This window comes from Poecilia latipinna, unplaced genomic scaffold, assembly GCF_001443285.1.
Source record: "Poecilia latipinna isolate Pla-1442-1.1 unplaced genomic scaffold, P_latipinna-1.0 Scaffold276, whole genome shotgun sequence".
In the NCBI taxonomy this organism is placed as follows: Eukaryota; Metazoa; Chordata; class Actinopteri; order Cyprinodontiformes; family Poeciliidae; genus Poecilia; species Poecilia latipinna.
The window spans coordinates 44,798-60,002 of record NW_015112892.1 but is presented as its reverse complement, the minus strand read 5'-3'; the positions used below and the strand labels follow the sequence as shown (position 1 = coordinate 60,002).

The 15,205-nt window shown below is 42.2% G+C and overlaps 1 protein-coding gene across 6 annotated transcripts; it reads left to right on the top strand.

Annotated features, from left to right (window-relative positions):
- The first annotated feature begins 1,712 nt into the window (after positions 1-1,712).
- On the top strand, positions 1,713-13,170 carry rpgrb (retinitis pigmentosa GTPase regulator b). 6 transcript variants are annotated; one of them, XR_001425122.1, is made up of 16 exons: positions 1,717-1,964; positions 2,649-2,774; positions 2,851-2,943; positions 3,021-3,083; positions 3,161-3,319; positions 4,066-4,215; positions 4,283-4,441; positions 5,279-5,437; positions 5,511-5,635; positions 5,710-5,865; positions 5,943-6,168; positions 7,045-7,127; positions 7,202-7,261; positions 7,785-7,791; positions 11,151-11,234; positions 12,351-12,440. XR_001425122.1 is itself a non-coding variant. In XM_015033659.1 (16 exons), exons 1-16 carry the CDS (start codon positions 1,934-1,936, stop codon positions 12,691-12,693), a joined length of 1,947 nt encoding a protein of 648 aa, XP_014889145.1. In that variant the 5' UTR covers positions 1,724-1,933; the 3' UTR covers positions 12,694-13,170. The 6 variants fall into 6 exon arrangements, 5 of the variants coding, with proteins under 5 accessions (XP_014889142.1, XP_014889144.1, XP_014889147.1 ...); XM_015033659.1 differs by lacking the exon at positions 7,785-7,791 and adding an exon at positions 12,613-13,170 and having other exon boundaries at positions 1,724-1,964; positions 12,351-12,542; XM_015033656.1 differs by lacking the exon at positions 12,351-12,440 and having other exon boundaries at positions 1,713-1,964; positions 7,785-9,114; positions 9,220-11,229.
- The last annotated feature ends 2,035 nt before the right edge of the window (positions 13,171-15,205 follow it).

The window sequence follows — 15,205 nt, the reverse complement described above, 5'->3', positions numbered from 1 at the left end:
ACTTGCAATTTTCTTTTTTTTTTTGCCAGAAGTCTTCTGTCATACTCTCGGTACAATTTTTTTTTTTTTTTTTTTTTTGCGTAGTGGATTAACTAAATATTAATTTCTCCATGAGAACATGCTGTCTCTTATGTAGATATTCTGGTATATTCCATCTGCAGAATAATTTATGCAACATGTCATGACTAATTCACCCTCGATAATCCTGGGCTTGAGCATCTGCCCCTTTTATCCTTGATGCCCCAAGTGCTCTTTTTTGAGTTTATTTATTTTATTTTATTTTTCTTACATTTAAAAAAAAATTATCAGTACGTCAGGAGGTCTGCTTGTGCTCCTCAACAATAGTATTTAGCTAAATATAACAATTTAGCTAAATAAATTAGTCTGGTTCCCCTCGGTCTAATAAGGACTCGGAACTGATTTGACAGGAAATTTTTAAAATATTACTGGGTAGTTATATGTTTATTGTTGACAATAGTGAAACACAACTTGTCTTAAAAATGACCACAAAAAAAAAATGAAATGAAAATTCTTGTACATTTTTTGGACTTCTGTTAAGTCCAAATTATGTAATCCAACATGTAATTAAAATTATAAACACAGTTTGATTTGTATTCCACAAATAAACATCATACTCTATGTTTTGTGTATGATAGTTGCATCAAAGTAACATGAAATGTTCACACGCATATGAGTGCAGTCTGGGGATACTGGTGCAAACACTAACAAGGAAATAATATATTCGACTAATTGAAAGACGAAAAGGAGTTGGATGGAGTATTCAGATGAACTTTAGTGAATAAAAAGGATGAACAAATCATACATAATATGACAGAGTGTATTGGAACTCAGCTAACATAGTAGCTCTTTCTGGGAAAAACCCTCCAAATTTTAGTTTTTGTCTAACTTCTAGTTCTAAAGCATCATGGTACACACAGTCCATTCCACTAAAGGCCCACAAATAGTCCGTTTTGAACCAGATACTAACTATCAAGTGGTAACTAAATCTATGAAATAACAATTGCAACTCAAGTAGTTAGTTATGTTAAATTATAATATCCCAAATAATAAGTTCTAAGCAAATCCCGGTTAAACCCAAAACAAATTCTCAACATACCGTTCAAGTCCTGGTTCTGTTTCGACCGTGTGTACCACTGACGGGCAGCCTGGGGTGGCATCCCCTTACTGGAGCCCTACAGCATGGCGCTGATCGGCCTGGAGAAGCTCAGATGTGGCCTGTTCACCAGCAGCGACCACTGGGGGATCTACTGCACCACCACGTGAGGCACAAATGAAACATTTTTATTTGTTCGTATTCATTTTTTAAAAAAAGATCATTTTTAAAGAAGCTCAGTTTTCTGTGAGTTCAAGAATGCAAATGTTCAACAGGACATGGTTTGGTAACTGGAGTCTACTTTTTCTGCCTATCAGCAGGAGGAGTATTCTGTTCATCCAGATTTTTGTAACTTAAACTGAGTGGAAGGAAAAATTGTGGTAAAAACGGGTGCAGAAGCAATAAGTCATGACACGACCAGAACATAAAATTCCTATATTAACGAGACACTTCTATTTCTTATAAACAGCTGAAATTTTCTAAGTGACAGAGTTTCAGTTTTTCAAACACTGCAACCCAAAATTATCAGAATTGACCAAAATAAATGATTGAAATGGATCTATATTATCTACACGTTTTGCTTTTTTAACCAGATCACTAAAATATATGGTCTATTAAATGATGTTGTGATTTACTGACCTGTACCAGTGGAACAAATTGGATAGAAATTTAGAACTTTCAAAACGTGCGCTGCTCCTTTAAGAAATCAAAACCAGCGCTTCGTATCCTAGGAGAAGTTTTGTGTACTTCCGGGTTGTCGCTGCTGAGATCACCAACACTCCCCGACCACCGAACAAAGCGGATTAAAGTTCTGTAGAGATGGCAGATGAGGCAGAAGACGAAATACCCGGTAAATGCATATAAGCAGTGATATATTACGGAGGGAGAAGGGCGAGTTTCTGGAATATTAGCCTAGCATGTTGTTAGCTAGGCTAATTAGCTGTGTTAAAACCCCACACCGGCTTCTGTAATAGCTCCTAGGCTAAAGAAAACAGACATTAAAGTTCGTAATTTCTTCGTCAATAACTTTTCTGCTTCGGGTTTTGTTCTTATCGGGTTAGTTAAATTTACAGCTCAGAACATTTTCTTCTCTAAACCCTTTTGCTCTAATTTAAAACGGCTTTAAAAGTCTTAAAATAAGAAAACTTGCGGTTCTTGATGACGGTCCTGAGCTAGGAGATCAATTTAAATACAAAATACTTTATTGATTCTAAAAGGAAAATGAAATGTTGTTGGAACTCTTAAGAATTTTTGAATTAATGTAAAAGTTATTAGTCAAACTCCACCAGTTTGAACCAATTTAAATGCTGAAAACAAGAGCTGGAAAGTTTTCCTAATGCAAACACTGGGGAGCATCCGTATTTTACTCAAATGTCACCCATCCATCCGTGAAGTGTAAAGAGCAGATGAATGTCCCTCCTGGTTGTTTTTCTTGTTTCATTCTTCTTGATCTGATCTGGTTTTCTGTTGTTGTTTTTTGTTGTTTTGTTTTGTTTTGTTTTGTTTTTCCTCCGTGCCTCTGTGTTTTCTGCAGAGTCTGGAGCAGTTTTCACGTTTGGAAAAAGTAAGTTTGCTGACGACATGCCCAGTGTGTTCTGGCTAAAGAACGACGTTCCTGAGAGGATCGCCTGTGGAGATGAGCATAGTGCCTTGGTCACAGGTAGACGCTTTTGTTTTTGCTTCTTGTAGAATTGCTGCTGGTTGATCCTGAATTGCTGCTGCTGCTTCCTCCTCAGGAAACGGGAAGCTCTTCATGTTCGGCAGTAACAACTGGGGCCAGCTGGGCCTGGGCTCCAAGCAGACAGTACAGAAGCCCACCTGTGTCAAAGGTAGGTGGGGTCTCCAGGCGAAGGCCTCTGACAGGAAGTGAGAAAGGAAATGACCTGCTCTCTCCTCATTTTTCCAGCTCTGAAGGGTGAGAAGGTTCGGCTAGTGGCGTGCGGACGGAACCACACTTTGATCAGCACTGGTTGGTTCCTGACCCCAAACCACAGCCCTGATCTGGGGTCAGAGTTCAGCCATTTCAGTTTGGGTGTGTGTCTGCAGAGCGGGGACACGTGTTTGCGTGCGGCGGGAACGGTGAAGGCCAGCTGGGACTCGGTGACTGCGAGGAGCGGACCGCCTTCCAGAGGATCGGCTTCTTCCAGGCACATGGACCAATCAAGATGCTGGCAGCCGGGTCCAACACCTCCGCCGCCCTGACAGGTGAGAAAACATGACAGGTGATGTGTGGGTTTCCTTCATCTTCCATAGTCAGCATTTTACTAATTCTTTAAAGTTTGTTGTAAATGTATTCAGCTCACATATTTTCTAATATGTTTTAATTAGAAAACAAATACAATATTTAAAAAATTATGTTTTTAAATTAAATTGAAAAAAATGTTTTAACTGTAAGTTGGATTTCTTGTTTTTAATCAAGAGATATTCCATATTTAAAAGGTTTAAATTATTTTTAAAACTTAAGCCTGTTCTTTTAAAAAGTTTGATAATACAATAATATAACATTTTAAATGGCCCATATCTAAATTTTAACACTTCTTACTTTATAAAAAGACTTCAAATTTAGACATGATAAAATTTAGAAACGGTACATTTCAAAATTTAAAAAATATACTTTGGACAATTTTTTAAAAATAATTATTTTAATAATTGTGTTTCATATATTGTATGGTATATTTATTTATTTATTTTACTATTGAAACATTATTACCAAAATTAACATTTTCAGTTAAAATTTTGAGTTTCTTTTCAACGTTCGTCTTGTTAATATTTACTTTTTTGTTACACTTACAGTAAATATTTTATAATTAAAGATGTTTATTAATTCCTTATTTTGAACGATTTCTCTGTCAATTAAGCTAGCCAGTGTTTTCTGCGTGAAGATGGCTGTTCATTGGCTGTCCTGTAGCCACGTCGCTATGGTGACGACGTGACCCTGATGTTGTTTGCAGAGGGCGGGAAGCTGTTCATGTGGGGCGAGAACTCCGAGGGTCAGATTGGGCTGGGGAAGCGGAGCCAGGTGACCCGGCCACTGGAGGTCAGCGTGGGCCGGCCGGTCAGCTGGGTGTCTTGCGGATACTACCACTCCGCTCTGGTGACAGGTGAGACTCACCTGGTGACTGGTCTCACCTGGACCAGGAGACCGGCTAATGTGCGTGTATTCAGCAGCTGACGGAGCGCTGTTCACCTTCGGGGAGCGGGACAGCGGGAAGCTGGGGCTGCGGCCGGAGCGGCTGGCTGGACACCGGGTCCCGCAGCGGGTGGAGAGCATCACGGAGCCAGTGCTGCAGGTGGCCTGTGGCGGCAGCCACACGGTGGCGCTAACAGGTTAGCCATCACACACCGACTGGCGAAGAATAAGAGCTTTAGCGACGAACCTGCACGAAAACGCAAAGAAAATGAACAAAAACTAGGAATAAGTATTTAATTTAATTGTATTGCATTTCTGTTAATTAATGGTTAATAATTTTATAATCTTTTTTAGGACAGCTATCTTTCATTTAGTTNTTATTAGTAACCTTTAAATTCTATTTATTTAATATAAAATTTATGCTGCGACAGACTGGCGACCTGTCCAGGGTGTACCCCGCCTCTCGCCCAAAACGTTCGCTGGAGATGGGCACCAGCACCAGCTGGTACCCATGAGATGGGCACCAGCACCAGCACCTCCTGACCCCATTAGGGGTCAGGAGGTGTAAAAAAAACGTATGGAATAAAATTTATGCAAAAAAATATTTTTTAGCATACAAATATTTGTTAAAATAAATTTGCCCTCCATTTTATTAGAACTTTTTTTAATTAATGAAAAATACTAGTATTTTACATTTTTTAAAATGTATTAATTTATAAGAATAATCAAGCTTTACATTTAGTTTTAATTTAAAAAATGGAATCGATAAAATATTTAGGCTTTACATTTTATTTTCATATTATTAATGCTTAACAGATTTTTTATTAAAATATTAAAATACTTGCTTATTTTATTATTTCTTAATAAAATCTAAGTGTTTTTTTTTAGATATTCTACTGTATTTGTGTTATTTTATTACAATTTTAATAATTTTTCATTTCAATTAAATAATCAGATTTTTCTTTGTGTCACAGCTTTCCAGCATGTTTTACTGCTGTGTAGTAACCAGCAGAGTGTGTGATCTTTGACCCCAGACAGCGGCGACATCTACTCGTTCGGCCTGGGTCAGTTCGGCCAGCTTGGCCTTGGGACGTTTGTGTTCGAGTCGCAGCTGCCGCGCCCCGTCCAGCGCTTCCAGGCGGGCCGGCCAACTCGGGTGACCTGCGGGGAGAGCCACACTGCCGTCCTCACAGGTGACCTCCGACCTTCGACCTCTGACCGGGTTGGGCTCCCAAACTCGCTCTAACCCCATAGCTCTCTCCCCAGACACGGGGCTGCTGTACTCGTTTGGTGACGGCCGACACGGGAAGCTGGGCCTGGGCGACCAGAACTTCACCAACCGGTTCCACCCGGCCGTGGTTCCCCGCTTCCTGCCGCTCGCTGTCCAGGCCGTGAGTCGCCGTCGTCAGGCCATTAGACTGCCGTCAGACGACCAGCTCTGACCCATCTGCTCCTTCCTGTCTAGGCTGCGTGCGGAGGCTGCCACATGGTGGTTCTGGCCCAGCCCAGAGGACCCGGCTGCTCCGCCGTCACGCTGGAGGACAGTGCATTCGACTTCCTGGGGGAACCGACCGCCACGCTGCAGCGCAGCCTCTCTGCCCGGGTCCGCCGCAGGGAACGGGTCGGTTTTGGTGCTGGGGGAGGTCCAAACCGCTCCAGAACCAGCGTGGGCTGACGGAATCTCCCCGTGTCCTGCAGGAGCGATCTCCGGAGCAGTTTGGACCCGCGGCCCGCTCGCTCCCCGCCAGAACCTCGGGCGTCCTGCAGACGCCACTTCCTGCCTTGGGCCAACTGGACAAGAACTCATTGGACAAGAATCGCAGGCCGGTTCTGCTGCCTCCGTCTGAACCGGATCAGAACCAGCAGAGCCACAGGCCTGTTCCTAACGGGAGTCAGCACTTTGGCCCAGACGGCGACCATCAGGGTACCGACTTCAGTCAATCAATATATTATCATTACTATCATTTATCAATTTATTAATTGGTTTCATGGAATCTGATTTTCTTTTTAAAAATCATTTCATCCTTTTTAATTTTAGTTTCATGAACCGACTCACAAACTTTTAGTTTATTTAAAAAGACAATTACATTTTTTCACCCGTTTTGTGGTTTATTAAAACATTTCAGTGTTTTAACTGTCTTTGCATTTATTTAGATAAATAAGAAAAAAAAACTAAGGATTTTTCTAAATGTGTTAAACAAAGTCTAAAATAAAATTCATATTAGTATTTATTTATTCTTCAATCAATCGCTTATGTTTTTATTTTTTCTGCTTTCATATTTTTTATAACTGTACATGTTATATTCAGGTATTTAAAAAAAATAAATTCAATGTTTTACCTTTTAAAATTTATTGTCATTCACCTAAAATTTCAATTTTATTTCTGTTTTTTAAATCTCCTGTTTTTCAGTGAAGTATTTCAGCTTTTTTGCATATATTTGAATTAATTTAGAGCCTCTGTGAAGTTATTCGTTTCATTTTTTTCTCTTAACAGTTATAATTTGTAAAAACAAAATTCTAGTGTATCTAAACATTTTAAAATAAGTAATAGTCAATGTTAATATTTTATATATTATATAATTATACAATTAGTACATAATTTTTTTCTATTTTAGTTTTTCATTTTAATTATTTAAGTTAAAACCCTTTTTTATTTCATTTGGCTATAATTTTAAATATCTGGATGTGGATGCACCAATAATCACTGGTTATTTGTATTTTTCTTTTATTAATCCAGGCTTTTCTACAGTAATGTACATTAAATGAGGCTCATTGTGTTGGATGGTGTGCTGCTCCTCAGGGCAGACAGGGGGCGATATGGAGAGCCTGACAGACTGCGACAGTGTGAGAGGACTGGGAGAAACCACTGACTTCTTGAACCTGGTGAGAAATCTCTGGATTCTCCAGATGTGGAGCAACGTCACCTTCATCATCCTCATGTCTGTTTTTACTGCCAGACTCATGTGATGAAGATGGATCCCAGCGACAAAACACTCAGCCTGTCTCCACTGCTGAAGGTAAGCTTGCTGCAGAAAACAAGTTAGCTTCAGAAGGTGAGATAACTACAGTAAGCTAACTGCAGAAGGTAAGTTAGCTGCACACAGTAAGCTAGCTGCCAAAGGTAAGCTAGCTTGACTGGTTTCCATCATCAAGGTTTGCCCCAGTATATTATAAGCCTGGCGGATCACCAGGCTTTACTTGTGCCCCCGCCAGGCTAACCGTTGCTTATTTATTTTTGTCTTTTTAAAAATATTTGCATTTTTTAAGGCTATATAGTTGGTGTTCAGGTATTAATGTTCAATCTTTCAATAACACATAATTATCAAGTGATATTTTCAAATTTCCTGCCAACTTTAAACATTTTTTAACTCAAAAACACGACGGGCCGATGGATAAATGACTGCCCTTGTGCCCAACCGCTGGGCTTAGCAAGTTTTCTGGGAGAAACCTTGATCATGTTAGCCCAGTTTGGTTCTGTTTCCTGCATGCTCTCCTCTAACGTTCGCCTCTTTCCGTCTTCATGCTGTCTGTGCTGGACAGAGGAAGGGTAAGCATGCTCAGCCAATCAGAGAGCAGACTGCTCGACCAATCAGAGAACACTCTGCTCAACCAATCAGAGAGCAGAGAAAGGACAGGAAGTTATTGGCTAGCCGGGCGTTACACACCCAGTTCCAGAAGGGCAGCGACACTCACTCTCTGTCCGCCCAGCACAATCAGAACCAGAGGAGGATCAGTCAGAACCAACAGAACCTCTTGTCATTGGATCATAAGAACAAAGCAGTCAGACAGGCCGGGTCCAAAACCCAGCTGACTGGGACAAAACCAGCTGCGGACTGGGACAAGCATCCAGAACCCAGAAGGAATGCTTCTAAGTCCGGTCCAGCCGGACCAGAGTCCAAAGCTGGTTGGCTGACCATAGAGAGCTGTCAGCCAATCAGTGACGAGAGAAACGCTTCCCACTCCAAACCAAACCCAGATTCATCCAAAAGATCCAAAAACGAGCGAAACAGGAAGGAAGCTGCAGCCCAGAGGAAGTGCTCAGGTGGGAGTACGCTGGCCGGCGCCGCCATCCTGGCAGCAGGGGGCGCTGTTCTGGTCCAGCAGCTGGCCTCCAGGAGGCGGGGCAGTGCTCCAAATCCGGATTCAGGCCCGGAAGAGTTTGAATCTCTGTCTGCTGAGATTAACCGCAAGTCAGCCGTCAGCATCAACGTCATTCTTGCATCAGAGAGTCCACAGCAGGAGGAAGAGGAAGAGGAAGAACAGGAGGAGGAGGAACAGGAGGAGGAGGAACAGGAGGAGGAGAAAAGGTGGAGAACCAGCTCAGAGAAGGAAGAGGAGACTGGATCTGCTTCAACCGGACAAGAGGAGGAGGAGGAGGAGGACACAGACAGTGAGACTCCTCAACCAGGAGATCAGGCTGAGGAAGATGAGAGTACTGCTGAGGAAGAGGAGGAGGAGGAGGAAGAGGAAGAAACCAGTGGAGCCACAGAGAGTGAAAACGAGACAGAAGAAAAAGGAAGCAAAGGAGTAGATATGGAAGAGGAAGAGGAAGAAGAAGGGTCAAGTCAGGAGACTCAGAGCAAAGGAGCAATGAGTGATGAAGAGGAGCATAGCAGTTTAAAAAGTGAGGAAGAGGAGGATGACAGCGACACTTTAAAGTCATCACAGGAAACAGAGGGGAAAGAGGAAGAGGAGGATGACAACGAAACTTTAAAGTCATCACAGGAAACAGAGGGGAGTGAGGAAGAGGAGGAGGATGCAAGAAATAAGAGAGATGGTGAGGATGAGGAGACAGAGGAAGAAAGTGAAGAAGAGGAGGAAGAGGAAGGAGAAGAAGAGGAGGAAGAGGAAGGAGAAGAAGAGGAGGAAGGTGATGAGAAAGAAGAAGAAGAAAGTGAAGAAAATGAGGAAAAACAGGAAGAAAGTGAGGAGGAGGAGAAAAGTGATGGTGATGAAGACGAGAATGAAAGTGAAGAGGAGGATGTCGTGAAGAAGAGGAACGCTTCAGTGAGGAAGCAGCAAAGCAGAAAATCTGCAGCTGGAGGAAGACGAGGAAGAGGAGTTCCCGGATGAAGTTTTACCTGCAATAACATCAATCAATCATAACCTGGTCTCCATGGAAACCTGAGATCTTGCTCCTCCTCTGAAGCTCCTTGGTGTCAGAACCTGTTTCCTCTCAGGTTCAACCCTGAGCTGGGTTTAACAGAGTACTGATAGAGTAGGGGAGAAGAAACGGGCTTTATTTTTAGGGTAAATCCAGGTAGAAGCAGCAGGATTAAAACCAGCAGGATTTTAGTTTTTTAGAACTTTATAGTTACTTGCTAGAAATTACACATTACACACGTTATTTGACCAAACTTGTAAGAATATTTTGTAAATCCTTCAGGATATTTCATAAAATTTTCAGGATATTTTCTAAAACTTTCTGGGTGTGAGTCACCCGTTTTGGTAACAATTCTGAGAAAGTTGAAGACAGCATTATTTCAAGTTTTTATCTCAATGGTTTCCAGTTAAAGAAAATGGGATTATTTTTCATAAACACGTCTGTGGTTTCTGTGTTTTCGATCTTTAAAGTCATATTTCACAGCTTGATGTTTAAGTTGGGATGTAAGTTGTTTTGCTTTTCTTTTCATGTGGTTTGTGACCGAATTTGACTTCCATATGCTCTTATTTTTGTATTGAGTTTTCTGCTTTTTAATAACTTGCTTTGACTTTAGTCGCTGTGCCTTTTGCTTCCGTTTCTCTCATAATATTGTTCTGTTCAGTTCAGCTCAGCTGCTTTGCTCTTTTTATCTTTTATTATTCTCGCTTTGGTTTTCACTTTTCTTGTGTCTGGAGTCGTGATGTCCGACTTTTTGTTCTTCTCTGTTTTGTTTGGAATGTTGGAATGTTTCTGCGTTCTCATGTTTTTAACATGTTTTAATGATTAATAAATCAAAGCTGCAAGCAGGACTGATCAACAGCTCCGTTCATGTTCATGATGATGAAGGCAGGAGAGCTTAGCCTCCGTAGCAACCGGTCAGCATGTTTATGGCGGCTAGTGGTTGCCATGGAAACCGGGTGTGCCTACAGCACCGCTCTGATTGGATCAGGCGTTCAGCTGAGACGGACACAAAGTTTTCTAGAGGCTGAACAAAATCAGGATGTGCGTCACGTCATATTTATACCCCAGGAGGGAAAAAAGAATCGCTTATTAAAAGTTCCTACATCATTAAATAATATAATGTTTTAACAGTATTGGGGATGACTTCTGTTATCATGTTCACTTTGTTTTTGTTTGTAGCTCACAGTAAATTCATTTACTGATAATATTAGTGGTTCTGAACAGTCTTCCTGTGGCGCTCCATGAAGGCTACAAAATAAAACCTTTCAACGTGTAAAAACTTTGGAGTTTTGACTGGAAAAGCAAGTGAGCCAGAACGGCATCCTTCTGGTAAACTAAGGCTAAAAACTATTAGTTCAAGCTCTGATTAAATCCAGGTTTTAGATAAGTTTATGAAAAGTCAGACTTGGATCCAGTTTGTTGTTGTTCTGATGAATAAAAGAGACTCCAGGCTGTCGGATCAACCCAGAAACAAACCAGCTTCACCAGATATTTTCCTGATTCCAGACTTTTCTGTATCGGAAAGCCATTATTAGTGAGTTGAAGCACCACAAGAGAGCGCTGTAGAGCTAATGTTTTCACTGCCAGAGGAGAGGATTCACAATCAGGTTGGGCCACTTTTCTTCCTCCAGCGACCCAGTTTGTGTGCTGGTTACCCCACCTTTACCCCCAGCTGTGTGTTTCCTCTGCTTGTGTAGCTGTAGGTTGAGTTTCCCAATTCCCTCTGCTAGCAGAGCGCTAGCGATTCCCAGCAGCTCTAAAAAAAATAATTAAATGTGTAATTTGTGTTTTATGGGCGTCAGGACGCGGTGGAGACAGCTGAAGAAGAGGAGGACAGAGCTGGTGATGAAGAGCAGACTGGGACATCTTCGTCGGCAGAGAGTCCAGTAAATATAAGACATAAGATTTTTTTTTTTTTTTGTCATTATGTTTCTAGAACATAATGAAATTGAAGTGGTATCCTCAGAAATGGATACAGTTTTAATCAGTCTTTAGGGTGCAGCAAATGGGTGAGTGTCTGCAGGGAGAGGATGGAAGATGGACAGATGGTTGTGCTCTTTATGTATCTGTATCGTTTCCCAGACGGTGGCGGTACAAGCTGTTTGTGTCCTGGATGGGAGGGGTCAGTGGCAGTGCAACTGGCCTTCCTTTGCCGTCTGCCAGTACATATTAGCTCCAGGTTTGGTAACTCACTCCCAACAATCCACTGGGCAGTTTTCACCACTTGGGCCATGTCTTTTGTGACCTGGACCGTTCAGTCGCCACACCACACAGTCGTACTGAGGCAGAGGATGCTCTCAGTCATTTCTCTGTAGAAGTTCTTGAGCAGCTGAGCAGGGAGTCCAGCCCTTTTTAGTTTCCTGAGGAAGAAGAGTCTTTGTTGGGTCGTCCTCATCAGAAAAGAGGTGTGTTCAGCAGCCAGGTCAGGTCCAAAGTAATGTGGATGCCCAGGAACTTGATGCCATCCACATACTCCACCTCCTCCCCTCGAATCGTCATAGGTGTGTGCACTGTCCTCCTGGGCCTCCGGTAGTCCACTATGACCTCCTCGGTCTTGCTGGTGTTGAGCACCAGGTTGTTCAGTGAACACCACTGTGTCTCCTCTCTGTACAGGGTCTCATCATTGTTTATCAGACCCACTACGGTGGTATCATCTGCATGCTTTAGAACCCTGTTTGATGAGTGGATGGCTACACAGGTATGGGTGAACAGAACAAAAAGAACTGGACTAAGCACACAGCCCTGCGGTGTGCCTGTATTGAGGACCAGGGTGGACGAAGTTCTGTCCCCTATTCTCACCACCTCACATCGGTTGGTGAGAAAGTCTCTGATCCAAAGGCACATTGATGTTGAGAGTCCCAGGCTTCACCATCAGCTTCTCTGGGATGATTGTATTGAATGCTGAACTGAAGTATGAACTGAACTGAATATGGTGCTGTGTGTCAGTGTGTGACCAGCGAGCGACTCCGACCTCTAACCCATAGCTTCTCTGGTCCCTGAAGCTGAACGCAGAGCCAGCTTCGCATCCAATCAGCAGCGAGTCTGGAGGAGCCACGCCCCCTGAATGCTCTTCACCAGGAGGAGCCGAGGTCAGAGGTCACAGCCCTGCAGCAGAGCAGTCAGGAAGTGAAGCCAAAGCAGCCAATGGGGAAGCGGACCTCCGCTCCGACGGTCGATCAGGCTCCAGCAGGAAGGTAAGATGGTATGACATCATCACTGTGACCTGCAGAGCGGTGGACAGACTGTCTCTGTCCCTCTCCCCAGCTGGCCGTTTTCAGACGGCTGTCCTCGTCCAGGTCCAGGCAGGTGGACGCGACGCCTTCCGGAGCCTGCAGCCTGCTGTAGGAACCCAAACATCTGGGCTGGGGCAGCGGCGCCACCCGCTGGACAGGAGCAGAACTGCAGCAGAACTACAGCTCAGCTTGGTGACTTCCTGATCAACTCCAGAACCACCAGAGCCTTCCAGAACCCCCAGAACCTTCCAGAACCCCCAGAACCTTCCAGAACCCCCAGAACCAATGTTCTGACAGGTCCACACTCTGACAATGTTCTGTGGAAGGTTCTGATCCGGTTCTGTTGAACCGGACCTGCTGCTCCTCTTTCTGTAGGAAACGTTTCAGCTAATCTCAGGATCATTTCAGCCTCTAATAACTGTTCAGATTAGGATTAAATCTGCTTTCAACTCACCGTTTAAAGGAATATTCCCCCTAAAGCAGAAAAACATCCTGACCAGAATCAAATGTTATAAAGTTCAAAACAAAACAAGAGAAAAGTCCCAAAAACAAATTATAATGAAATGAAATAAAACAGAAAATAATTCCAAATATTGGAGAACATTTATTAAAATAAAAGGAAATGGACAAAAACAAGTGAAGAATAAAATAACACAAGTATGCAAAAATAAGGGGGGGGGAGGGGACAAGAATACAACAAAATAACATGTAATTTTATTATATCCTGTTTATTTATTAGTACAGAGACAGAGAAATGCGTGGTACCAGGTAATCCCTGGACAGCTGGATTAAATCAGGATGATTTAACAGATCATGACTTGGTGCAAAGCCAGTGTAGTTATTAATTACAAATAAAGCCGTTCATTCATTATCTCACTAAAACCAAGCAGACCAAACTACAAAGCAGACTGTTCATTAAAACATTTCCATACTCTCATTAATAATGAATCCATTTATCAGCAACAGTATATTTACCAAATATTAAAACATTTTATAACTGGAACTTATTATCACACAAACTATTCCAGTAACCAGTCGCACAAAAGAGGAAGCATTTTATTAAAAGCAGTCGTACGTTTAGGGATGCTGCACTGACCTCCAGGGGGCGCCTTACCCATTCTAGTTTATCTTACAGGCGGAGCAGCATTGTCATGAAGAATTTTATAAACCTTACAAATGTTTGCATAAAAGATCCGATTTATCATGTTTAGGGAGAGTATGACAGTGACATCGTCTAGATGTCATGAATCTCTAATTCATGATTCAACAGGTTTTAAAACTGTTAGCTTGTCTGCGACCAGTGAGTCATACAAGATAAAGAAACAAATCACATATATGCCTTAGGTTAGCTGAGCTAAATGTTAAAGACTTTCAAAGCTTTTTGATGTGATTTTTAAAAGTTAAAGTTGGACACAGGGTCGTTCTTAAGTTGGTAATAAATTGGTCTTGACCAAGCTTAAAAAATACTAGAAATTCCTGAGAGAATTGGTAAAAGCTGTCCTATTTGAACAAAGTGATTCGTTTTTCTTGTGAAGCCGTTGTTAAAGCACGCTGCGTCAACATCTATCGACCGGATAAAATGTGGAATATTCCTTTAAACCTGGAAATCAGATGGAGCAGCTCTTTCCTTTACTGTTTAACTGAGACGTGTGATGTTTTCCTCTCAGCAGCTGTGTGTGTTATTATTTATTTACCCAATCTTGAAGCACATTTTGCACTTTCTCTGGACCCAGTTTTATATCCTGACATGTTTTAATCTATGTTTTTTTATATATCAGATGTTTTATTGACAGTAAAAAGTTTTGATATGAAGCTGAATGTGTTTGGTTTTACTCCTCAGAACAACATCAGCACTTCCCTGCCTATCTGCTCCGTGATGAGCTGGAATATTTCTGGTGCACGCTTTATGCCAAAAGGTTGCCTGAACCTCCCAATGGGGGTGTTGAATGTTGTCAGGAAAGATGATTCTTCATCTAACTCCATCTGAAGGAAGCCGACTTTACGTCTAATACAGAGAACACTTTTGCATTGGGTATAGTGGACACAACTTTGAGTAAGTTCTCAGCACTGTTTGGAACTTTTTAGCTCCCCCTATTTGGTTCAGCGACTGATAACAGTTTAGACTCAGAGTATTGCATTTTGCATTTGTATCAATACTAGACTGCGCTTTGTGAGACAGGATATAAACGTCCACCAGCCATGCTACAACATAATTCGTTGCAGATGTGTGATTGTCTTATCGCTAAGGAAGGAAGCGAGTCTTTATCGGCCTTTACTCTCGTGTTTCTGTTTACCATCCATTCATGCGTCTGTAGCCAGTGTATTGAACTGAATGTAGAAGGTGGCCTAATTAGTCATACTGATCCACGAACACTTCTGAAGATTAAACTTTGAGGTAGCACTTAGGTTATTTTTAATGCATGAGGGATCACTTTGATGTAAAGCCATCCATCCATTTCCTACACTTGCTTTAACCCTGCTGGTTTTTAGAGGGGCTTGGAAGCAGAGGGCGGCTAATGCCCATCTGGAGGTGTAATTTCTCTAGATCCAGGGTACGCTGCAGCCCATCACAGTACGACACGGAGACAGACAGAAAATGAGCCACTCCCAGCTGAGGACAGTCT

What these genes read in the sequence shown, in the direction of transcription:
- rpgrb (XM_015033656.1), top strand. Translation starts at nt 1,934, where the DNA reads ATGGCAGATGAGGCAGAAGACGAAATACCCG. An exon ending in CCACTCCGCTCTGGTGACAG is followed by an intron (nt 4,216 to 4,282) that starts GTGAGACTCACC and finishes TGTATTCAGCAG; the next exon opens with CTGACGGAGCGCTGTTCACC. An exon ending in CCACTGACTTCTTGAACCTG is followed by an intron (nt 7,128 to 7,201) that starts GTGAGAAATCTC and finishes TTTTACTGCCAG; the next exon opens with ACTCATGTGATGAAGATGGA.